Source organism: Bufo bufo, chromosome 4, assembly GCF_905171765.1.
Source record: "Bufo bufo chromosome 4, aBufBuf1.1, whole genome shotgun sequence".
Lineage (NCBI taxonomy): Eukaryota > Metazoa > Chordata > Amphibia > Anura > Bufonidae > Bufo > Bufo bufo.
The window spans coordinates 601,399,199-601,425,858 of NC_053392.1; the positions used below are offsets into that span (position 1 = coordinate 601,399,199).

General features: G+C 44.9%; 1 protein-coding gene across 1 annotated transcript; it reads left to right on the plus strand.

Moving 5' to 3' along the window:
- The first annotated feature begins 6,785 nt into the window (after positions 1 to 6,785).
- LOC120997534 (heme-binding protein 2-like) lies at positions 6,786 to 25,924 on the plus strand. The gene is made up of 4 exons (XM_040427618.1): positions 6,786 to 7,044; positions 11,337 to 11,466; positions 21,041 to 21,197; positions 25,663 to 25,924. Exons 1-4 carry the CDS (start codon positions 6,898 to 6,900, stop codon positions 25,880 to 25,882), a joined length of 654 nt encoding a protein of 217 aa, XP_040283552.1. The 5' UTR covers positions 6,786 to 6,897; the 3' UTR covers positions 25,883 to 25,924.
- Positions 25,925 to 26,660: the final 736 nt, after the last annotated feature.

Genomic DNA, 26,660 nt, shown 5'->3' on the forward strand with positions numbered 1-26,660 from the left:
GCACTGTCAGCCATCCAATCTACTACCGCCTCTACTTGTTCTAGCCTCACCATTCTTAGAGCAGTATTCAGGCCCACAAAATGTCACAAAACATCATGTCGCCTGCGTGCACCAGAGCAGTGGCGTCTCTAGCTTTCAAATTTTGGGGGGGCACACTGGGGGCCAGGACAAAAGTAGGGGGGGCAGCTATAACAACGATACATTTACACAAGTACGCTTAGAAATGCTGCGATACTTTACACAATACCTAAAACCGCAACAGGGAAAAAAAGCCCAGCCGTCTGTGGATGACACTTTTATCGAGAGGGGGATCTGTGGATGCCACTGCTATGGGGGGGATCTGTGGATGCCACATACCGTATATAGCATCTTATGCTATATGTGTCATCCACAGATCCACCCCATGACAGTGTTATCCCCATTTCCCCCTCCATAACAGTGTCATCCACAGATCTCCCTCCCTATAACAGTGTCATCCACAGATCTCCCTCCCTGCCTCTCACAGGAGTGTACATATATAAAATAAACATATTTCACATGAATACTTACAGTTACTTGGCTTGGCCCCTGGGGATCTCGGACGCCACTTGGCCGGGGGCTCGGCGGAGCTGATGTGGTGTTTTATCCTAATGAGAAAGATTTCATAATAAGGATTTGGAGAAGGGGCAGAGGGATAGCAGAGCAGGGAGAGGCTGGTGCTGCTACTAGGGGTCATACCATGGGGGAGTAATAAAACCCACCATAATGTCCCCCAGTAGAAATAATTCTCCTTATAATGTGCAAAACATACCCCCTTATGCCCCCAGTTGAGCTAATGTCCCCCATAATGTGCCAGTATAAAATACCCCTATATAGTGCCCCAGTAAATGCCTCCATAGTGCTCCTCTCCCCCCTTCCTGCTAGTGCCCCCCATAATGTACCAGTATAAAATGTCCCATATATCGTGCCCCAGTAGATGCCCTCAGTGTCCCCCATAATTTGCAAGTATAAAATACCCCTTCTTAGTGCCCCCCGTAGATGACTCCATAGTACTCCTCTCTCCCCTTCTCCATAGTACCCACCATAATGTGTCCCAGTATAAAATGCTACTGTACAGAGCCCCCCATATAAAACACCCCTTCTTTGTGGCCTCAGTAGATGCCCTCATAGTGCCCACCAATAATGTGCCAGTAATAAGTGCCCTCAATAACGTGCCACTGCCAGTAACAAGAGCCCCCCAATGTGCCAGTAATAAGCCCCCATCACGTGCCAGTAACAAGAGCCCCCATCACGTGCCAGTAATAAGCCCCCCATCACGTGCCAGTAATAAGCCCCCATCATGTGCCAGTAATAAGCCCCCCATCACGTGCCAGTATTAAGCCCCCCATGTTCCAGTATTAAATCCCCCCCATCATCATGTGCCAGTATTAAGTCCCCCCATCATCATGTGCCAGTATTAAGTCCCCCCATCATCATGTGCCAGTATTAAGTCCCCCCATCATCATGTGCCAGTATTAAGTCCCCCATCATCATGTGCCAGTATTAAGTCCCCCCATCATCATGTGCCAGTATTAAGTCCCCCCATCATGTGCCAGTATTAAGTCCCCCCCCATCATGTGCCAGTATTAAGTCCCGCCATCATCATGTGCCAGTATTAAGTCCCCCCCATCATCATGTGCCAGTATTAAGTCCCCCCCATCATCATGTGCCAATATTAAGTCCCCCCATCATCATGTGCCAGTATTAAGTCCCCCCCCATCATCATGTGCCAGTATAAAGTCCCCCCCATCATTATGTGCCAGTATTGTAATAAGCCCCCCCCCCCAATGTGCCAGTAACACTATTGTAAAAATAAAAAAAAACACTTATACTTACCTCAGTGTCAGCGATGCGATGCAGCCTCTTCCTGTGTCCCACGCTGTAATGTAAGGCTCAGGCGGCGCGATGACGTCATCGCGCCGCCTGCGCCGGCCTCTGATAGGCTGCCGGCCTAGTGCCTGCAGCCAGGGGCGTACATAAAAATCACTGGGCCCCATAGCAGGAATCTAAATTGGGCCCCCATTCCCCTTTTATAGCCCCTCCCTTTGTTCCATGAACTATTCTTGCTGCTGCGTTTTATAATTTATGCCATCAGGGCCGGATTGGGATTACAAAACAGCCCTGGCACACAAAAGAGGTATAATAGATGCAGTGTGTACAGATGTATAGTGTATACAGCAGTGTACTGATATGTGAGGAACGTGGTATAATATATGCAGTGTGTACAGGTATATAGTATATTCCCTAGTGTTCTGATATGTGAGGTACAGGGTATAATATATGCAGTGTGTACAGGTATATAGTATATACAGCAGTGTACTGACAGGTATGAGGTATAATAGATGCAGTGTGTACAGGTATATAGTAAATACAGCAGTGTATTGACACCTCTTACCTCAGATATCAGTACATCGCTGTATATACTATATATCTGTACACACTGCATCTATTATACCTCGTACCTCACATATATAGTATATACAGAAGTGTACTGATATCTGTACACACAGCATCTATTATACCTTGTACCTCACATATCAGTGCACTGCGGTATATACTATACAGGGAGTGCAGAATTATTAGGCAAGTTGTATTTTTGAGGATTAATTTTACTATTGAACAACAACCATGTTCTCAATGAACCCAAAAAACTCATTAATATCAAAGCTGAATATTTTTGGAAGTAGTTTTTAGTTTGTTTTTAGTTTTAGCTATTTTAGGGGGAGATCTGTGTGTGCAGGTGACTATTACTGTGCATAATTATTAGGCAACTTAACAAAAAACAAATATATACCCATTTCAATTATTTATTTTTACCAGTGAAACCAATATAACATCTCAACATTCACAAATATACATTTCTGACATTCAAAAACAAAACAAAAACAAATCAGTGACCAATATAGCCACCTTTCTTTGCAAGGACACTCAAAAGCCTGCCATCCATGGATTCTGTCAGTGTTTTGATCTGTTCACCATCAACATTGCGTGCAGCAGCAACCACAGCCTCCCAGACACTGTTCAGAGAGGTGTACTGTTTTCCCTCCTTGTAAATCTCACATTTGATGATGGACCACAGGTTCTCAATGGGGTTCAGATCAGGTTAACAAGGAGGCCATGTCATTAGATTTTCTTCTTTTATACCCTTTCTTGCCAGCCACGCTGTGGAGTACTTGGACGCGTGTGATGGAGCATTGTCCTGCATGAAAATCATGTTTTTCTTGAAGGATGCAGACTTCTTCCTGTACCACTGCTTGAAGAAGGTGTCTTCCAGAAACTGGCAGTAGGACTGGGAGTTGAGCTTGACTCCATCCTCAACCCGAAAAGGCCCCACAAGCTCATCTTTGATGATACCAGCCCAAACCAGTACTCCACCTCCACCTTGCTGGCGTCTGAGTCGGACTGGAGCTCTCTGCCCTTTAACAATCCAGCCACGGGCCCATCCATCTGGCCCATCAAGACTCACTCTCATTTCATCAGTTCATAAAACCTTAGAAAAATCAGTCTTGAGATATTTCTTGGCCCAGTCTTGACGTTTCAGCTTGTGTGTCTTGTTCAGTGGTGGTCGTCTTTCATTTTTTCTTACCTTGGCCATGTCTTTGAGTATTGCACACCTTGTGCTTTTGGGCACTCCAGTGATGTTGCAGATCTGAAATATGGCCAAACTGGTGGCAAGTGGCATCTTGGCAGCTGCACGCTTGACTTTTCTCAGTTCATGGGCAGTTATTTTGCGCCTTGGTTTTTCCACACGCTTCTTGCGACCCTGTTGACTATTTTGAATGAAACGCTTGATTGTTCGATGATCATGCTTCAGAAGCTTTGCAATTTTAAGAGTGCTGCATCCCTCTGCAAGATATCTCACTATTTTTGACTTTTCTGAGCCTGTCAAGTCCTTCTTTTGACCCATTTTGCCAAAGGAAAGGAAGTTGCCTAATAATTATGCACACCTGATATAGGGTGTTGATGTCATTAGACCACACCCCTTCTCATTACAGAGATGCACATCAGCTAATATGCTTAATTGGTAGTAGGCTTTCGAGCCTATACAGCTTGGAGTAAGACAACTTGCATAAAGAGGATGATGTGGTCAAAATACTCATTTGCCTAACAATTCTGCACGCAGTGTATATCTGTACAAATTGCATGTAAAATACTGTGTAATATATGCAGTGTGTGTGTGTATATATATATATATATATACACACACAGAGCAGTGTATTGATCTGAGACATACAAGGTAAAATACTATAGATGCAGTGTTTACAGAAATATGTGGTCAGTTATACATTATGGTCACTGTGTGTGTGAGGTACATGAGGTTGTGGTCACTGTAACTGTCTGAAGTATTATACATGAGTGAGCAATGAGTAAAAACAGGGCATGGAGGGGGGGGGGGGTAAATGATGAAAAGTGGAGGACCTCCTCTTACCACTCCATTCCAGTCTGTATGGATCAATGCAGAGCTGCTTGTGAACTTCTAATACTTGCTGTTAGGGGTTGAAGGACCTGTGATGATGTCATCACAGGTCCTGGCAGATATATCTTTGAAACCTAGGAACTACACCATTTTAGGTGCAGTTCCTTTGCTAGATTCTGCAGGACCTGTGATGTTGAAGATGATGTCATCACAGGTCCTGGCAGATGCACTGTTCTAACCTGGGAACTACACTTTACACTGTGCAGTTCCCTTACAGGACCTCTGATGTCATCATCAAAGGTCCTTTAGCTTTAGAAAGATAAACAGGAGCAATTAGGGGGCGGGGCCTCTCCTCCACTTCGGGTCCCTCTTTCTCACGGGCCTCATAGCAGCTGCGTGGTCTGCCTATATGGTAGGTACGCCACTGCCTGCAGCCTATCAGAGGAAGGGGAAGGGACACGCCTCTCCCTCCCCTGCACCTCCGCTGGCACAGGCACATTACAATGGAGGTGAGCGCAATGGAAGCGCTCATCTCCCTGTGCCCGGCGGCAGCTCACTTGGGGGGGGCATTTTAGTTGGGGGGGCACAGCATGATGTAGGGGGGGCCGTGGCCCCCTCTGGCCCCCCCCTGGCGACGCCACTGCACCAGAGGAAGGTATTTCATTTGTCTACTCCCTGCAGCAGGAGCTACACCACTACCAACACCAGCTACACCACGACCACGTCCCCTAGTTGATGCTCTCCTCATTTTGTTACAGTCACCCACAAAATTGCGACGAATGACAGGCAAATAATTGTGAATTCGTGTCACGGATGCAAAAGAGATGTTTGGAAAAAAAAAATTGTTAGGACACACCGACCCAATTAACCAACTGTATAACTGTTATATATTCTTTTTGACGTTGGCAAGTACAGTGTAGTTTTAAACAAAAAAATTTAGGTAGGTCACACCGACCCAATTAACTGGCTAAATAACTGTTATATATTCCCTTTGACGGTGGCAAGTACAGTGTATATTAAACAAAAAAATATATAGGTAGGTCACACCGACCCAAGTAACCGACTGAATAACTATTTTTCTGTTCTGATGGATCACAACAATGGAAAAATAAACGGTGATGAACCCGGCTTTTCTGTCTCGTTCTCCTACTTAGATTGTTTTTTAGACTGAAACAGAATTTTAATAATTTTTGTGACTTTTTTCTGATCTATTTATGTGTATGTAGGTGTATGTTTTTTATATACATGAATTTTTCCATGCTCATATACTAATTAGACCAGTCTAAGGCCTCTTTCACACAAACGTAAGGGCTCCGTGCCCGTGCTGCGGTCCGCAATGCACGGGCACAGACCGTGGTGAAGCCGCATGCGGATCGCAGACCCATTCACTTGAATGAGGTCCGTGATCTGTTCGTTCCGCAAAAAGAAGTTCTATCTTTTTGCGGAACAAAACACCACAGAAGCAGTCCATAGTGCTTCCGTTCCGCACCGCATCTCTGGATTTGCGGACCCGTTAAAGTGAATGGGTTTGTATCCGTGATGCGGAATGCACGCGGCTGGTATCCCGTGTATTGCGGAACCGCCGTATGCGGCCCGCGGCACAGGCACGGAGCCTTTACGTTTGTGTGAAAGAGGCCTAAGCGAATATGAACCTGTTCAACTGAAAAAGAACCACTAGAGGTCAGACTAATAAAAATACACCGAGTCTAATTCATCACCTGCTGTGCGACTTGTAATAAATACTCAGCAAAAGAAAGACGGCCGAATGAAATACACCAGTCTGATATTTTGGGCTAAAAACAGGCGAACTTGATAAATGTGCCCCAATCCACCTTCACCCTGACGAATACAAAGACGCAACTCCTAATTCATCACCTGCTGTGATACTGTTTAGGCCTCATGCACACAAACATATTTTCTTTCTGTGTCTGTCCCGTTTTTTTTTGCGGACCGTATACGCAACCATTCATTTCAATGGGTCTGCAAAAAAAATGGAAGTTACTCCGTGTGCATTCCGTTTCCGTATGTCTGTATTTCCGTTCCACCAAAAAATATAATATGTCCTATTATTGTATAACGGACAAGGACAGTACTATTCTATTAGGGGCCAGATGTTCCGTTCCGCAAAATACGGAATGCACACGGACGTCATCCATATTTCTTGCGGATCCGTTTATTGCGGACCGCAAAATACATACGGTCGTGCGGATGAGGCCTTATAAATACTAAGCAAAATAGCGACAGACTAATCCATTCTGCCTGTCTGATCGCACTCTAAAATAACCAGACAAGCATGATGAATGACCCCCAATGAGTTATAAAACCCTACACACATCCTTGTCTCCAGGTGAGGGTGATCGGACATAACTCCAGGCTTTACCTTGCTGATTGGGAACGTTCTCTGCTCCACCCATATCCACCTCCTATATCAGCAGCTGAGCTCCCCTCAGACACATCCAGACATGGAGGTGAGGAGAAGACTTCTGCTGGGGCTGCTCTCTGTACTGGGGATTGCAGTACAAGCTTCTGATGTCTCCAGTCAGAACCAGTTGCCTCCATTTTGTCACAACTATGACTGTCCAAAGTACCGGCTGGTGGAACAATATGATGTAAGTGTGGGGGAGGGGTGTTCTGGGGCGGATTTCATGATTTACTGTTTGTTCAGCACTGCAGCCGTCATGTCTTCTGTCTTCCAGTCGTGGATTCACTTATTAGTCACTATTTCTACCTAATGTTATAAAATGACTTTCTCTTCTGTTGATTGGTAAAAAAAATAATAATCCTGTTGTCGTAGTCTATATAACTGGGAAAGCATGGTGGTCACTACTGCATGACTGGGGTGGGAAATGTCCTTGTTAATACGGTGGAGCTTCACCTCCTCCAATGTGGTTGTGTATTAGGGATGAGAGAACTTGTGTTTAGAAGGTCTTGATTATCTAAGAACCATTATGGATTCCACTACCATGGGCCGTCACTTATGATCTGTGGTAGAGGAATCCATGACGGTGTTCTTAGATAACCTGAATGTGGACCACAAGTTCTCCCATCCCTAGCAGGTCTGCAATCCAGGCGTTAGAGAAAGCTGACTGATGGTCTCTGTTAGGCCTCCTGCACACGACTGTATGGCTTTTTCAGTATTTTGTGGTCTGCAAAAAATACGGATGATGTGCGTTTTGTTTTTTGCAGACTGGAACAGCTGACCCCTGATAGAACAGTCCTATCCTTGTCTGTTATGTGGACAATAATAGGACCTGTTCTATCTTTGAAGGGAAATGGAAGGCATACGGAGTACCTTCATTATTTATAATTTTTTTTCTTTTTTTTTTTTCTGGATCCATTGGAATGAATGGTTCCGTAAACGGGGAAAAAAAAAGTGTGCAAGAGGCCTTAGGTCTATGGTAGTAATTTGAGACCTTTATTGCTCCTGCCTCAAATATTTCTCTATCCATATGAGAACCTGCACATGATGCAAATTACAATTGTGTTTTTTTTTGTGCTGAATTTTGTTGGAAATCTCCCATTTTGTGCAGCACCAGCAAGGTTAAAGGGGTTGTCTGCGTTCAGGGCTGAGCCCAGATATAAGCTGTACTCTTACTATATAGGGGTGGAGTATTGGTGCATTTCCTTGCATCGTACAGCGCAAGGTCTGTTTACTGGCGGTGACCTAGCGGGCTTCTCCTCACTATACAAAGTAGCAGTGCCTGCCTAAAAAACGGCCTCGGGCATCTAGCCTAGAGAATTTCCAAACCCTTTATATTTTTCCCCTCCTATTATGCTATTCACTGACACTTTCTAATTCATAGTACGGGTGTTTCACACTTGGCAATGCCAATGAAGTTTTTTAGCCCTCAAACTTGCAGTCATCAGATTGTAACTTGTACAGAATAATGGAATTTGCTCCATTCTATACAGAAATTGCTATAGTTCAGTGCTGCCACCTGCTGGCCTGAACTGTAATATACAAGTAATGAGCCTGGAAGCCTAGTATAGGCTCGGGCTCATTACTATAACTGAACACCTTCCCTGATCTCCACCAGGGGGAGACGTTCCTTACCTGGAAGCGCAGGCTTCTGGGTCTTAGCCCTTTCAGGCACGATGGTCGCATTTGACCACAGTATCTGAGGGGTTAAATGTCCAGACGGCATTACCGCAGACATGAACAGGAGGTGTCTGCTGTATGTAGGAGCAGGCACCCAGCAGCCATAGCACTCGCTCCGGAGCAGGCGTTATCTTTAAAGGCCCGACATCTGCTGTACATGTACGACTGATGTTGGCGAAGGATTACGGGTACATTCAAAGCAATCCACAAACTTTTTTTATGGATGGTTTTTCTGAGAAATTGGCCACCTTTAATTGTATCTGGAGTGTGAAAACAGACAAAATAGGACATGTCTAGTTTATTTGAGTCAGTATTCCTTCTCCCTTTATTAAAAATAAAAAATTTAACACACCATAGACTGTCACTCTTATGAAACCAGCCATTTTCCCTGTGATTGTACCCAAACCTGATGCGTACCCCCCGTACTCTGGTCTAAGTGACTTTATAATGGAAAGACTTTTATACGATGAATGCTCTGAATTATTTGTGAGGCCAATACTTGTATGGAGTGACCCTGGTGACGGGTTCCCTATAGAACACATACAGGACCTGGATGAACAGGATTCCTGCTCCCTAACTCTCTACCGAACCTCAGAAGCTGCAGCCGTGATGGAGGCATTACACAGCAGTATCCAGCAGTTTAGATGGAATGAAAGGGGTTGTCCGCTCTTTACTATTGATGACCTGTCCTCAGGATAGATCCTCAATATCCAATCGGCGAGGATCTGACTCCTGGCACCCCCTCCGATCAGCTGTTTGAAGAGAAAGCAGCCATTCACTTCTATGGGACGGCTCTGTCTGCTCAGGGGAACACTACAGAGCTGTCCCATAGGAGTGAATGGGGACGCCATACTTGGAATTACACCCGCTCATCAGTGCAATTGCTGTGGTGAGCAGAGAAGGCAGCGTTCATTCGCCTTCTCTTCAAACAGCTGATCGGTGGGGGTGCCTGGAGTTGGAACCCTCCAATCTGATATTGATTACCTATCCAGGATAGGTTATCAATATTAAAAAGCAGATAACCCCTTTAAAGGGCATCTGTCAGCAGATTTGTACCTATGAAACTGACCCATTGCATGTGTGCTTGGCAGCTGAAGGTGTAGTGTCCCACTACGTAATGGTGGGCACTACTCAAGGGTCAATTGGGTCACGTTGTTCTCCACCTCCTGTGGAACATGGTCATTGTATTTTATATTGCATTTTAATGTATACTGTCTCCTGTGTAGTTCCTCCTCCTAGGCATTAGAGGGAGCTAGGGAACCCCCTAGTGTATATATAGTCAGGTCCTGTTCAGAGAGGGGAGTTGAGTGTTCAGAAGCCAGTGTGCACTTTAGCCAGAGTGTCGTTGAGGAGCAGCTTCTGACATGCAGCTAGATAGCCCAGGCTCCTAGCTTGCCACCAGGAGAAGGTACCTCCTGAAGATATATAGCAGCTTTTAAAAATACAGAGCAGAGGCACTTTTATCCAGCCAAATAGAAAGCTGAAGGGCAGAAGGATATTTACAGCAAGAGAATATATACCAGAGGAAGGTTTCCCTACCCAAGGATAAAACCAGCAATAGGGCATACAGGCCTTGGTGAAAGCCAGACAGGATCTGAGGAAAGTACAGCCTGATCTGTAAGTGTTATTCCCTCTGAGTATCTTGCAAAGACTTTGCCTGCCTGTATTTAACATTATACATATGGAACTAACTGAAGACTGTATATAGTTGGACTGTTCAGTAAAAGGAAGTTCTGGTTTACTGCAACTTTGTGTACCTCAGTTATTCCTACAACAAATCGGTGTGCCACCGTTACCGGCACTGGCATCACGAACTTTAAGGGATCTTGCCACAGGCACACTAAACCTACAACACCCAGGGCACCTCATCTACCACCTGGCCTGGTCCCTATACACAGTGCCCCAGAGGATCCATGTGCCAGCCTCTCCATCACTGCTATACGCCTGCCCAGGGTATATAAAAACTAACCCTGTGACCTCACCTTCGCTCACCCTGCAGGGCTGCATACTGCAAAGGCATCTTCATTGGTCCCATGGGATTCAGCCAGTTCCCTCCGGTTATTAAAATTACAACTGGATCAGAAAACCGCGTTACCGGCTGAGTCCTGATCCAGTGCTCTGGCGGCAGGTGGAGATGTTCACTTCATCACACCGTTGATAGTTTAGCTCTTTAGTTGGGGTGTGTTTATGTATGTGTACAATGTATAACGTGTCGACACCGCGTGTCCGCCATTGAGTAGGGAACCTGTTAAAAGTGAGTCCCATATTAATTTGTCTCAGCATTGCAGGCACATATGACATCCTAATATATGCAAATGAGCCTCTAGGAGCAATGGGGGATGGGGGGGGGGGGGTTGCCATTACAGCTAGAGGCTCTGCTTTCTCTAACTGCAGCACCCTCTGGACTTTGAGTGACAGGTCCAGGTGTGGTGGTTACACTGCCTGGCACTGTCAAATGTGTGCAAATCTGCTGACAGATGCCCTTTAAGACAGTATGTATCCCTTATACACCAGCAGTAGTCTCAGTCCCTCTGTCTCCAGCAGCCCCTCTTCCATTCTCCCCCCTCCCCCTCTCCATAGACTGCTGTTATCTGATACTTCAGTGAGCAGGCAGTCTGTAATCACTGCTCAGATCTAGATTCAGTGAATAGGACGGGGAGCAGGAGAGGAGCTCAATGGGAGACTCTTACTGGTCAATCTAAGCACATCAAAGTTGCTAAAGGAAACTTAAAGAATCTAACTGGTCAACCTAGTTGCTGACAGCGGATTAATTGTCTTCTAACTGAACTCCTACATTTTCAGGACTTTGAACTTCGTCAGTATGAAGAAACTCTTTGGGTAACAACTTCACTAAAACAGGACATTTTTGGCATCGGGATGGTGATTAGTTTCAACCGCCTGTTTATGTATATCAATGGGAACAATGCTTACGGTAGGTTGTCATCTTTTATAGTAGACTCTGCTCACATCCATATTGTAAGGCTTTGTGTTCTGCAGCGCTATGCTTGCCATTAAAATGACTGAAATCCTGCCAGATATAATAAGTAAATGCTAACAATTCTGACTTGACATGGCACCAGAACAATAAAGGTGCCTTCACACGTCGCAGATTTTGTGGCAGAAAATTCAGAGACTGAAATTTCTTTTGAATGAGGCAGCGAGCACATGGATTTCTGCAAGCTTCATTGAGGGGAATGGAACTGATGTTCAGTTGAGGAATTTTCTGCCACATCTGAAGGTACCCTAATGGTCAGAAACCATTAAAAGAATAAAGGCATCCAATGCTTTAAGGTATTAATAGAGTGTTCTAGACTTCCTAATGTCAAACTATCATATATAGGGATGAGCGAACCCTAACTGTATAGTTCGGGTTCGTACCGAATTTTGGGGTGTCCGTGACACAGACCCGAACATTTTCGTAAAAGTTTGGTGTTTGGCGCTTTTTGAAAGGCTGCAAAACAGCCAATCAACAAGCGTCATACTACTTGCCCCAAGAGGCCATCACAGCCTTGCCTACTATTGGCATGGCTGTGATTGGCCAGTGCAGCATGTGACCCAGCCTCTATATAAGCTTGGGTCACGTAGCGCTGCACGTCACTCTGCTGATTCAAGCATAGGGAGAGGTTGCTGCTGCGACGTTAGGGCGAGATTAGGCAGATTAACTCCTCAAAGACTTAATTCAGTGATCGATCTCCAGCTGTGGATCATTAAAGTGCTGATATTCAAGTGCTCACTTTTTTTAGGCTGCCCAGAGCGTTTTTATATCACCTTTTTCTGGGGTGATCGGCGGCCATTTTGTGGCTTGTGGTGCGCAAGCACAAGCTATCACCAAGTGCATTTAACAATCAATAGTGTGGTTATTTTTTGGCCATATACTACATCAGGGGCAAGTTGAGCCTGTCACCCAGCGCCTAAAAAATAGGCCTGACATTTCTATTCCTCCAAATCTGTACTGTTTTAGCTGGTCAAGTTATATTTAGTGACCGTAAAAGCACAGTTTTTGTTCTGGGTTGAAAAACTATTCCCAAATTTGCCATTCTCAAAATTAGTAGTTTCTGCTATATCAGGCCTACTTTAAATCTATCCCAAAAAGGATATCTTAGATTGAAGGTGCTGATAGTGTCATTCTGAAAAACTTACACACACGCTACAGTGCAGATAAAAGTCTAATTCTGTGATTAAAGGTATACCTGTCACACAGCGCGTAAAAAATAGGCCTCACATTTATATTGAACCAAATCTGTCATTACTTGTGTGCCTGTATTAGTGTAATACGGTACCTAAATAGATAGCCAGACAGTGTTAGGTGTCTGTAAAAAAAAAAAAAAAAAAGCCTGAATTTTAATTCAATACATTCGCCCGAATAATATTTTTCTTGTGGTGAACGGTAACAATGAGGAAAACAACTAGTAAAGGACGCAGACATGGTCGTGTTAGTGGACCCTCTGGTGCTGGGAGAGGACGTGGCCGTTCTGCCACAGCCACACGTCCTAGTGTACCAACTACCTCAGGTCCCAGTAGCCGCCAGAATTTACAGGGATATTTGGTGGGGCCCAATGCCGTTCTAAGGATGGTAAGGCCTGAGCAGGTACAGGCATTAGTCAATTGGGTGGCCGACAGTGCATCCAGCACGGTCACATTATCTCCCACCCAGTCTTCTGCAGAAAGCGCACAGATGGCGCATGAAAACCAAGCCCATCAGTCTGTCACATCACCCCCATGCATATCAGGGAAACTGTCTGAGCCTCAAGTTATGCAGCAGTCTCTTATGCTGTTTGAAGACTCTGCTGGCAGGGTTTCCCAAGGGCATCCACCTAGCCCTTCCCTAGGGGTGGAAGAGATAGAATGCACTAACGCACAACCACTTATTTTTCCTGATGATGAGGACATGGGAATACCACCTCAGCAAGTCTCTGACGAAACACAGGTGCCAACTGCTGCGTCTTTCTGCAGTGTGCAGACTGAACAGGAGGTCAGGGATCAAGACTGGGTGGAAGACGATGCAGGGGACGATGAGGTCCTAGACCCCACATGGAATGAAGGTCGTGCCACTGACTTTCACAGTTCGGAGGAAGAGGCAGTGGTGAGACCGAGCCAACAGCGTAGCAAAAGACAAAGAGGGAGCAGTGGGCAAAATCAGAACACCCGCCGCCAAGAGACTCCGCCTGCTACTGACCGCCACCATCTGGGACCGAGCACCCCAAAGGCAGCTTCAAGGAGTTCCCTGGCATGGCAGTTCTTCAAACAATGTGCTGACGACAAGACCCGAGTGGTTTGCACGCTGTGCCATCAGAGCCTGAAGCGAGGCATTAACGTTCTGAACCTTAGCACAACCTGCATGACCAGGCACCTGCATGCAAAGCATGAACTGCAGTGGAGTAAACGCCTTAAAAACAAGGAAGTCACTCGGGCTCCCCCTGCTACCTCTTCTGCTGCTGCCACCTCGGCCTCTTCTGCTGCTGCCTCGGCCTCTTCCTCCGCCTCTGGAGGAACGTTGGCACCTACTGCCCAGCAAACATGGGATGTACCACCACCTGCATCACCAAGCATCTCAACCATGTCACACGGCAGCGTTCAGCTCTCCATCTCACAAACATTTGAGAGAAAGCGTAAATTCCCACCTAGCCACCCTCGATCCCTGGCCCTGAATGCCAGCATTTCTAAACTACTGGCCTATGAAATGCTGTCATTTAGGCTGGTGGACACAGACAGCTTCAAACAGCTCATGTTGCTTGCTGTCCCACAGTATGTTGTTCCCAGCCGGCACTACTTCTCCAAGAGAGCCGTGCCTTCCCTGCACAAACAAGTGTCCGATAAAATCAAGTGTGCACTGCGCAACGCCATCTGTGGCAAGGTCCACCTAACCACAGATGCGTGGACCAGTAAGCACGGCCAGGGACGCTATATCTCCCTAACTGCACACTGGGTAAATGTAGTGGCGGCTGGGCCCCAGGCGGAGAGCTGTTTGGCGCACGTCCTTCCGCCGCCAAGGATCGCAGGGCAACGTTCTTTGTCTCCTCCTCCTCCGCTTCCTCCACCTGCTCATCCAGTCAGCCACACACCTTCACCACCAACTTCAGCACAGCCCGGGGTAAACGTCAGCAGGCCGTTCTGAAACTCATATGTTTGGGGGACAGGCCCCACACCGCACAGGAGTTGTGGCGGGGTATAGAACAGACCGACGAGTGGTTGCTGCCGGTGAGCCTCAAGCCCAGCCTGGTGGTGTGCGATAATGGGCGAAATCTCGTTGCAGCTCTGGGACTAGCCGGTTTGACGCACATCCCTTGCCTGGCGCATTGGCTGAATTTGGTGGTGCAAAAGTTCATTCGCAACTACCCCGACATGTCAAAGCTGCTGCATAAAGTGCGGGCCGTCTGTTCGCGCTTCCGGCGTTCACACCCTGCTGCTGCACGCCTGTCTGCGCTACAGCGTAACTTCGGCCTTCCCGCTCACCGCCTCATATGCGACGTGCCCACCAGGTGGAACTCCACCTTGCACATGCTGGACAGACTGTGCGAGCAGCAGCAGGCCATAGTGGAGTTTCAGCTGCAGCACGCACGGGTCAGTCGCACTGCGGAACAGCACCACTTCACCACCAATGACTGGGCCTCCATGCGAGACCTGTGTGCCCTGTTGCGCTGTTTCGAGTACTCCACCAACATGGCCAGTGGCGATGACGCCGTTATCAGCGTTACAATACCACTTCTATGTCTCCTTGAGAAAACACTTAGGGCGATGATGGAAGAGGAGGTGGCCCAGGAGGAAGAGGGGTCATTTTTAGCACTTTCAGGCCAGTCTCTTTGAAGTGACTCAGAGGGAGGTTTTTTGCAACACCAGAGGCCAGGTACAAATGTGGCCAGACAGGGCCCACTACTGGAGGACGAGGAGGATGAGGAGGATGAGGATGAGGATGAAGCATGTTCACAGCGGGGTGGCGTGGCTGGGGGGAAACACAGGACGATGACGATACGCCTCCCACAGAGGACAGCTTGGCACACATGAGCGACTACATGCTGCAGTGCCTGCGCAACGACAGCAGAGTTGCCCACATTTTAACGTGTGCGGACTACTGGGTTGCCACCCTGCTGGATCCCTGGTACAAAGACAATGTGCCCACCTTACTTCCTACACTGGAGCGTGATAGGAAGATGCGTGAGTACAAGCACACATTGGTAGACGCGCTACTGAGAGCATTCCCAAATGTCACAGGGGAACCAGTGGAAGGCGAAGGCAGAGGAGGAGCAAGAGGTCGCCAACGCAGCTGTGTCATGGCCAGCTCCTCTGAGGGCAGGGTTAGCATGGCAGAGATGTGGAAAAGTTTTGTCACCACGCCACAGCTAACTGCACCACCACCTGATACGGAACGTGTTAGCAGGAGGCTACATTTCACTAACATGGTGGAACAGTACCTGTGCACACCCCTCCACGTACTGACTGATGGTTCGGCCCCATTCAACTTCTGGGTCTCCAAATTGTCCACGTGGCCAGAGCTAGCCTTTTATGCCTTGGAGGTGCTGGCCTGCCCGGCGGCCAGCGTTTTGTCTGAACGTGTATTCAGCACGGCAGGGGGCGTCATTACAGACAAACGCAGCCGCCTGTCTACAGCCAATGTGGACAAGCTGACGTTCATAAAAATGAACCAGGCATGGATCCCACAGGACCTGTCCATTCCTTGTGCAGATTAGATATTAACTACCTCCCCTTAACCATATATTATTGTACTCAAGGGCACTTCCTCATTCAATCCTATTTTTATTTTACCATTATATTGCGGGGCAACCCAAAGTTAAATGAACCTCTCCTGTCTGGGTGCCAGGGCCTAAATGTGTGACAGTGGCCTGTTCCAGTGGTGGGTGACGTGAAGCCAGATTCTCTGCTATGGGACCTCTCTCCAATTGATATTGGTTTATTTTTATATATTTTATTTTAATTCATTTCTCTATCCACATTTGTTTGCAGGGGATTTACCTACATGTTGCTGCCTTTTGCAGCCCTCTAGCTCTTTCCTGGGCTGTTTTACAGCCTTTTTAGTGTAGAAAAGTTCGGGTCCCCATTGACTTCAATGGGGTTCGGTTCGGAACCCGAACATTTCCGGGAAGTTCGGCTGAACTTCTCGAACCCGAACATCCAGGTGTTCGCTCAACTCTAATCATATAGTACATTAGAGAGAAACTCAGAGCTGCCAACTGTCCTGAATTTGCAGGAACTGTCCCTGATTTTCAGAGATGGTCCTAGCAAATTAAGGTTGTCTTGAGCAGAAAATGGGTGGGGGCTAATAGTTGGGCATTCCCAGGTGAGGGATTCCCAGTGTCCCAATTTTTTACTAACCTAAACATTGGTAAGTTTGAATTCTGTATCTTGAAGATAAAATATTCTGGTGTAGGAGTTTGACATCTGGCCTATAATGTGGAAACTTCCAAACCCATGCCAGTGTTCTTTATAACACTAGTGTGTGATATACAGTCAGGTCCATAAATATTGGGACATCGACACAATTCTAACATTTTTGGCTCTATACACCACCACAATGGATTTGAAATGAAACTAACAAGATGTGCTTTAACTGCAGACTGTCAGCTTTAATTTGAGGGTATTTACATCCAAATCGGGTTTACGTGTAGGAATTAAAATTTTTCCACTGCCTCATTTGCTAAAAGTTGTTTCTTTAGACTGCAGAGTCCTGACCAAGTTTTCACCTCCAGTAGAAGAGATAATCCAACTAAGACTGGGCCCCCTCTTGCCCTGGCCCAATAGCAGTCGCATTGTCTGCCGCTATGTTAGTTACGCCCCTGCATTATAGTTCTCTTATGCTGTTGGACAGAATGTGTTCCCAGCAGGGAAATGGGAAGTGGTCACTATTGCCCATTTCTAGTACAGAAACAAAACGGAAGATTCAGAACTATAATAAATCTGAAGCCCCTAAACAAATATATCACCTATAGCAGATTTAACTGGAAACGTTAAGGTCTGCAGTAAAGCTGATCAAGAAATGATGGCCACAATGGATCTTAAGGATGCTTATTTTCACGTCCCAATCCAGAAAATACCTAGATTTGCAGTACAGTTGGAAGGATTTATCATCATTTCAACTGTCGACTTCTGGAATCTCTTCTGCCCCCCCCCCCCTCCCCCTTCATCTTCTCCAGGATCATGGCAGAGGTAATGGCCTCACTAAGTCGAAAGGGATACTGAGAGTTCGGTATCTGGACGATCTTTTGGTCATAGCAGAAGATACTGATCTTGCCATCTTCAGGTAGTTCTAGCCCATCTTCAGGCTCTGGGCAGGATAGTCAATTGGGAAAAATACAACCTCCTTCCAGACAACCAGAGGGTATTTTTAGGCATTTTTCTAGATTCCGTCCTCCAGAAATCCTTTTTGCCTCCCTTAAAGATTCAGAATCCAGCAATTCCTGAAGAAACCCATTTGCTCAGAGGGCATGAAGATGCTAGGACTCCTCTTGTCATAAATGGAACAGGTCTTTGTCCACCCTGGACCAGAAGATGTCTCTTATCAGAGAAGCAAGGATCTCTTTACAGTGGTGTCTCAGACAACAATCTGCAGACTGGGGTATTCTAGAGTCGGGAAAGCATTTTTCCATTGACAGATGCCAATTCCTTGGGCTGGGATGCCCTTACAGCCATGGATTCCTTCCAAGGGACTTGGTCTGAACCTCAGAGGAGGATGTCGTCCAATTACAGGGAACTTCAGGCAATATGGGAAGGTCTCGAAGCAACATAAGCTCAGGCAAGGAATAGTCATGTGCTAGCCCACTTGGACAATTCCACAGCGGTGGATTTCATCCAGCATCGGGGAGAAACGAGGCATTGACATCTTTAAAGGCTAACTGATGTTTTCATATAAAAAATTATCTATTTAGCATATGTTACTGTTGCAGCAGCATTATGCGTAAAGCAATCTTTAGTTTCTTCCCATACCACCATTTTCCTTGTTTTCCCTTTTAGTTACGGCTATCTTGAATCCTACAACATGAGAATCTCAAGATGGCTCTTCTGCCAGTTCTGAGGCCAAAAAAACTACCCATACACACTGGCTGGCAGGAAGCTGCTGGCTACTGCAAATCAGATTAATTACTGAGACACGCCTCCTCACTCTGAAGCCTAATGCAGACATGCAGTGTGAAGGACCGCCCCTGTCTTCTGCTCCCATTAAAGGGCTTCTGTCACCCCCACTAAAGTTTTTTATTTTTTTTAGTTGCTACTTATAATCCCTATACTGCGATATATCAGTAGATAATGTTAATCATTTTCGTTCAGTAGGTAATAAAAAACAAACAAAACTGACTTATATGCAAATTACCTGTCTACCAGCAAGTAGGGCGTCTACTTGCTGGTAGCAGCCGCATCCTCCTCTCATAAACACGCCCCCTCATGTTGATTGACAGGGCCAGCGAACGCGCTCGTTCTCTGCTGGCCCTGTCTGCATTCAAAATCTGGCGCCTGCGCCGTACCTGTCTTCAGTCGGCGCAGGAACACAGAGGAGGACGCTCGCTCGGCCGCTCCTTCCTCAATGCGCCGGTGACATCACATCTACACCAGGCGCACTGAGGAAGGAGCGGCCGAGCGAGCATCCTCCCCTCAGTGCACCTGCCTCCCTCACGCCAGTTCGGTTTCCTGTCCTAAGGGACAGTTTGGATTCACAACCACACCAAGGAGAGCTGCAGGCGCCCCATGTGAGTATTTGAGGGTCTACCCAGCGGCATAGGGCTTCTCAGGAAGCCGCTGCAGAGCCTGGACCTCTGATGCTCCCCTCCCTTCTCCATCGGGAGGTTTTACAGGTCTCCTGGACGCGCTGACCTCTGTGGCCATGTTCGGCTGCCGACATCTGTCGTCACTTCCAGTTTTGGCAGCAGAAGGAGGCACAATGCTGTAGACTGGAAGTGGGGTGTGTATACCCCAAAATCTCTATAGCTTAAGTTTCTTATAAGGCTATCTTCATATTTAGGTTTCCAGATCTAAAGACGGGGTGTGCTATTTGTAAGAAAGTTACCCTCAGGCTGGGGAAAACCTATTTGAAGTCTGCGTAGGCAAGCTACTAGAGGATGAGGCCCATCTCTTATGAGAAGCCTAAAGCAGATGATCCAGGATAAAGTGAGGGAGTCGGTTAATAGCCTCCTGGAGAATCTCCCCAGCACCTCTGTAGCTGCTTCTATTCTCCCCCCCCCCCCCCCCTCCAGCAACCAGGAACTGTTGTCAGGATTGGAGGAAGAGGGAGACCATCATCGGATGAATCTTTTAATGATCATGTAGCGGGAAAGCCACATTTTTCTTTTTTAGGCCGAAAATATTAGCTCCTTATTTAGAGTAGTGAGAACCACCATGGGGTTGGAGGATTGTAAAGAGCCACAGTCTGTTAAAGACTCCATGTTTGAAGGTCTGGGCCCTAGAAAGATTAAGGGTTTTGATGTCCATGAAAATATTGCCACTGTTATCAAGAGTGGAGCAGACCAGATAGAAAAATTTGTTATTCCCTCTGCCTTAAAACGTCAATACCAGTTTGAGGATGTTTCGGCCTATTGGGACAGAGCCCCAAAATTGGATGCCCCAAAATTTCCAGAAAAGCAGCCCTCCCTTTGAGGACTCCTTTTGGTTCCTTGAAAGATCCCATAGAAGGGCTGAGATTTATTTGAAAGAGCTGGGAGACTATGGCAGGTGCCTTTAGACCTGCCATTGTGGCCACCTCTATTGCAAGATCCCTGAAGAGATGGATGAAAGAATGAAAATATCATATTAAGGAGGGAACCCCTAGAGATGAGATGCTTTCCAACCATATTTAATGCTATTGATTTCCTTGCGGATGCTTCTGTTGACTCTTTAAATTTTCTGTTGGGGCTTCTGCCCTTTCTAATTCGGCTTCTAGAGCCATCTGGTTAAAACACTGGAAGGGTGACTCGTCCTCCAAAGCAAAATTATGTGCAATACCTCAGAACAAATATGCAGGGCGGCCACTTGGAAGAGGGCTGATACCTTCACTAAACATTATAGGCTTGACATTTTCGCCAATGAGGCCATGGCCTTTGGACGCAAGGTCCTTGGTGCTGTGGTCCCTCCATAAGTGTTTATTTCACTTTAGTTCTTACGATGTGCTGTCATGGAGATGACTACCAGTGAGTGTAATACCAATTTCCCCAGATATAATCTATCCTTGCAATCAAGCTTCACTTGAAGTAGATTTATTAAACTGGTGTAAAGGAAAACTTTTTTTTTTTTTTTTCAGTGCTCCCTCAAAGACTTGCCTCAATACCTTTTCCATGCTTAACTTTAAACGGTGCTACTTATAAACCAGACGACCAGTGTAATTACTACTGTATCCTCAAATTGATTTAATTTTATGCACTAATAGCCTTTGGACGACTAAGCCAGTTCTACTGTACACCATTGATAAATGTAGATTTCGCTGTCCAGTGAGGGGTTTTGGAGACTGTAGGCAATATGTTCTATTATCTTGTCTGTAAAATTTCTCATTTTCCAGTTTTTACTTTTTATAGGGCTGAAGATGAATATGACTGTACCTGTGATGGTACACGTGCCATTAAAACCACCCACTGAGAACACTACAATGTCCTTCTTTGTGAAGTATCCTGCAAAACCTACAGACCCTGAGGTTTACCTGGAGCCACGTCCTGCAGCTTCTGTATATGTCAAGTAAGTGATTACCAGTTGAGATCATGGTCCCCTTTATTTTGTAAGTGATATGTGGGGGAAAAATCATCTAAAACTATGGCACACATTACATGACGACCTGATTATGCCTAAAAGGTAAAGTTCATTCAGGCATATCGAACTGAGTAATGGGGCTGATTTCTCAGACCTCACTAAAGGCTGAACTTGACAGGTAACATGCTGCATAAGGGCCTCTACATGAATTATCTGGCTTTTTATTTTTCGTACTAAAAGGCCAAAATAACTTTCAGCTGTTTCTTTTCTGCATTTTTCTCACTTTTTTTTTTTTCTGCAAACAGTGGTGCAGATTTTACTAATACTGTCAGTGTAAACTCCCAAAAATGTGCCAATATTCTGCTTTTAAATTATATCCGTCCCCACAAAGCTATTAAAGAGGCTGTCAGAATGAATAACCCTATTAAACCAAGGATACTGCCTAGTAGGGCTCCTCATACAGTCATTTAGCATATGGACAAAATAAGGGCATCAGTTATTTGTGTTAGTCATATGCAAAGGGGAAAGTCGGAGCACCAGGAGGCAGGGCTGAATCCTTTGAGCACTACGCCCCCCCCCCCTTCATTGAGAGGCCTAGACATCGGTATGAGGACAGAGCTGTGTCCCAACATGATGAGCCCAAACAGTCTGCCTGGGTTAATGGGGTTGATTATGCTGACAGAGCCTCTTTAGGCCACAACACCTCAATGGCCGACACATAAAGGTTGGTGTGTAAAACATTTAATAAATGCAAAGAAAGTTGTTCCAAAGTTGATGCATTTTCAATGTTCTTTGTGACATTGTTTTTCCTCCTACAAATAATTCTATGTAAAAAGGACAAGAGCTACAGCATGCCACTTAAGACCAAAAAGGACAGTTATGAAACGGGACACATTTTATTCATATTTCCCATAAATCTACTGCATAAAATATATCAAAACACAGGAGCAAAAATCCACTAAAGACAAAGTGCAGAAAAACACTAACAAACTGTTTTAAAGCCTCCTAATGTCTTCCACGATTTCAAATGTCTGCTCAATGAAGTCTTAATGGCTCTGAACATGAGATGTCCTTATGTGTGTAGCAGATCTCTGCTTTTTCATGGGAAGAGGTGCAAGGATGAGAAGGAACAGGTCTGACTTGTCGGGTGGTAATAATTCAATTAAGAATTATTAATTATGGTCATAAAATTAACCATAAAAAAATTATAAAATTTGTCAAATTCTTAAAATCATGACCTGGTGAATTGTAGACAACCTAATTGATACAATTCACATCTGAGTCCGACTATTTCCTCAGATAAATAAGCTCTTTTTGATGTGAGATGACGTTAATGATAAAATGTAGTTCTGCATTATACAATAATACACAGGTATATTAAAAATATGCAGATTTATTGGTTACAAGATTATAAACATATATAAGTAAATAAACACAATGATACATGCAAATGAATATAAATAGCGTTAATATAAAGCATTACAAGCTTAACAATACATGTGAGTGGAAATAACTTGTCACATTATAATCAAGCTATTATAAGGTTAGGATATCAAAATATGAACATAAGTTATATACATTACTTCTGTTCAGAGAAAACCTCATGATATCAGGATGGGAATGTCTAATCCTAGACATCATTATAGAATGCTAAATACATTCTGCCCCCCCCTAACCAACTACACATCACATGACTTCAAGATGGGCAAATCCATCCAAGGATATAACTTTGGTAAGAATATTAAGACAAATAACAGGGATCTAGGATCTTAAAATGGGAAGGACTTGACGTCTTTCCGGTGGGAATCCATCACTTAGCTTGGCGAAGAATGTTCTATCAATATCAAAATATATATATATATCATTTAATGCTTTGCTAGATTATGAGTCTAGATTCTCCTGCAGGTAGAATGAAGCCTCACAATATCCTAAGACTACATCTCAATATGGAGATGATCAATTTAATTATTTATTTATTCGCCAATCTAGATGGTATAATTTCACCCACACTATCAAATTAGTCTTAATAAAATGAAATATCATTTTCTGTGTCTCTTACCAAGTCCTAGCAGGAATCTCACTTCTGCTCCTAGGAAAGCTGGGTGGTCCATCATAGCGCATCTCATTATGGCTTCCATCTTGATAGACCTCAACTTCTCCTCTCCTCCCTCTCTCTTTCTCTTGATCGCCCTTACTTTTCTCTTGATAGCTCCCCTATGCAACACCGCACACTAATAATTATTCCCCCCTTATCTAAGAATCATCCCCTTTAGATTATGGATTCCCAATCAGGTAGGGTGGGTGTATTCGTATGCTAATAACATCATGACGTTATCTCAACTCCTAATATGGCATAGGACAAATAATGAAATAATATAATGTTGCCCATCTGACTCCAGATGGCACTGCGGTACTGTAGGTGAATATAACACTTATTAGACATTTAATTTTAATGCTTAAAATTACTTTCACAGGACCTCAATGACCTTTCTACCATAAATCACTGAGGAAGGTCTTTTCCTTACACTTTAAATTACCTATATGCCAGATTTGTTGGAGTTGACTGTCTTCTATCTTTTGAAATATGGGTTGACTTGATGAAAATTTTATGTAGCGGCTTTGATGCTGGGCATCGGAACTTGTAGATTTCATTTATGTACTCCCATGAATAACTATTGTTTTCAAATCCAATTAACTTAAACTTACTGGTTTCTGTATCTTCTACAATACCTTCTAAATAGTAAATACATGGTATAACATATATATAAATCGATACATTGTTACACATAGATAACATATATGAATTATTGATTAACATATGTTGTAAACTAAATATACCATGCAGAGAGATATATATATATATATATATATATATTATAATATAATTATGAATATATAAATTGAAGCTCATACAGCAGGTGTGCTCCAAGGACATGAGTCCTTATCAAGTAACCTCTAGACAGACATGTTTTTGGGAGTTGACTTACTCCTTACCAGATGGTCTCATATCTGTAGCACTAACTTTTTAAATACAATGTCCATTTATGCTCACAATTATTTTTTTTACATAGACTGAACTTGCCATGAACTCATCTTGGCTTTTTCAGCCACATAATATGACTATGGTTCAAGTTGATCTTATTCTTAAAGGAAATGAGCATCCATTTTGATTACAATGTCATTAGATAATATTGTATACGTATGAAAATGCCCAACAGACTGTACACTGGTATCTATCACGTGGGGGGGGGGGGGGGGGGGGAGAGGATACCTGCAGACAGTCTGTCATACTTCAGGACAAGTGTCACACTTGATTAAATTCTTAAACCTAAGGCCTCTTTCACACGGGTGTGTCCAAATGCGTCCCGTTGCGGCAAACCCGCCTGAGTAGGTACCCAATTGCAGTCAGTTTTGAATGCGATTGTGTTCTGTTCAGTTTTTATCACGCGGGTGCAATGCGTTTTACACGCGTGATAAACTGAATGTGGTACCCAGACCTGAACTTTGGGTTCAAGGTTGTGTAGATTGTAGTATTTTTCCCTTATAACATGGTTATAATAAATTGCGTTCTGAATGCATAGTACAATTGGGCTGGAGGGGTTAAAGAAAAAATATTAACTCTCCTTAATCCACTTGTTCGTGCAGCCGGCATCTCTTCTGTCGATCTGTGGTGAAAAGGACCTTTGACATCACTACGTTCATCACATGATCCATCACCATGGTGATGGATCATGTGATGAGCGTAGTGACATCAAAGGTTTTTTTCCTCACAGATGAAGACAGAAGAGATGCCGGCTGCACAAACAAGTGGATAAGGTGAGTTAAATTATTTTAACCCCTTCAGCCCTATTTTACCACATCCACACTTGCTTGCGATTTTCATGCAACGCACAAGTAAAGCGTGAAAATCACCGCTCATGTGCACAGCCCCATAGAAATGAATGAGTCTGGATTCAGTGCAGGTGTAATGTGTTCACCTCACGCATTGCACCTGCGCAGAAATCTCACCCGTGTGAAAGGGGCCTAAGGGGGCCTTCACACACTGCAGAATTTCCCACAACTGAAAATCTGCTCCACCTGCCTGAATGGGGCTTGCAGAATGTGCTCTCCTCCCCGTTAAAATAAATACTGATTTATATAAAAAAAAATTCCATTCACAGAAAATTAGGCAACAAAATCCGCAATGTCTAAAGGCACCCCAACACTGATCTAGAAAAGCTACTCCAGTTTTCCTACTTGAGTGAGATTGCAACTTTTTTAAAGTGTAGTGAAACCCAGTAACATGGCTAACCACATGCCCATCCTTACCATATTTCAAAGCTGGAGTGAGTAGTTAAAATGCAAAAACACAATTTTCCAACTTTTTTTAGCCAGAATTCTGGAGTGATTGCATATTAAGGGCCTATATATTTATATCTTCTGGATATTCATGTAAGCTTTCCATTCTTTTCAGGACTTTTGGAGGATATGCCCTAAACACTATGTATGCTGAGCAAGCTAAAGCCCTAGCAGAGAAGCTGGAGCTCCTTGCTCTGCCGTTTGATGATACATACTTCATACATGGTGGCTACGATGCTCCTTCTCAAATGTTCAACCGTCATAATGAAGTGTGGTACATGGCAAAGTCCTCTCACCCGAGGGGATTTCATCGTTCCTCTGCTCCTCAGCCCTGAATGTGATCTCCATACCATCTTATAATATCTTACAAGACGTTGTTAAATGGTACTCAAACACTAACATGCAAAACTTTCTAACAAATGCCTCTGGTAAATCTTAAGCATTGTCTTGAATGTAGCATGTCATCATGAATAGTGCTGTTTTTGTAACAGATTTTGTTGCATTAAAATATTTATATAACGTGGCTCTTCTTGGTTTATATTGGAGGGGAGTGAGTCATTTGTAAAATGATGCAATGCAGATTCATTTCTGAGAAATTGACTAACTAATCCACTATTTGCTAATTTCCACCTCATCACCAAGACGGCCCACAAGGATATTGACCTCTGTAGGGGCAGGAACAGAGGGGGTTTAGATGCCCCTCCAACACCAGTGTTTCCTGTCCCTACAGGGGCAGAGAGATCTCCCTAACCAGGGAGATTAAGACCGATGTAATTCCTGACACCACTTGGCTTACCTTGGTGTCCCAGTACTACCACTGGGCAGGGGAGAAGTCGGAGGCCTCGCTCTGTTTGATACGAGAGCCTGCTACCTGGACGCGATCTCCAGCCGGGCCTCCTAGGGTTTTAGCCGGGCCCTTTAGCGATATGCGGCAACGTCTCTTCCAGGAGACTAGGAAGTGACATAAGGCACGCGTCTCCTGTAAACATCGGCACAGCGCATGGAAGTGCCGAGGCAACAATCCATTGCTTATGCCATCATGTCAGCAGAACCCCGCTCTCCAGAAGACCCCCTCTGCGCCGATTGCTGTATCACCTCTGCTTGCACTTGTGG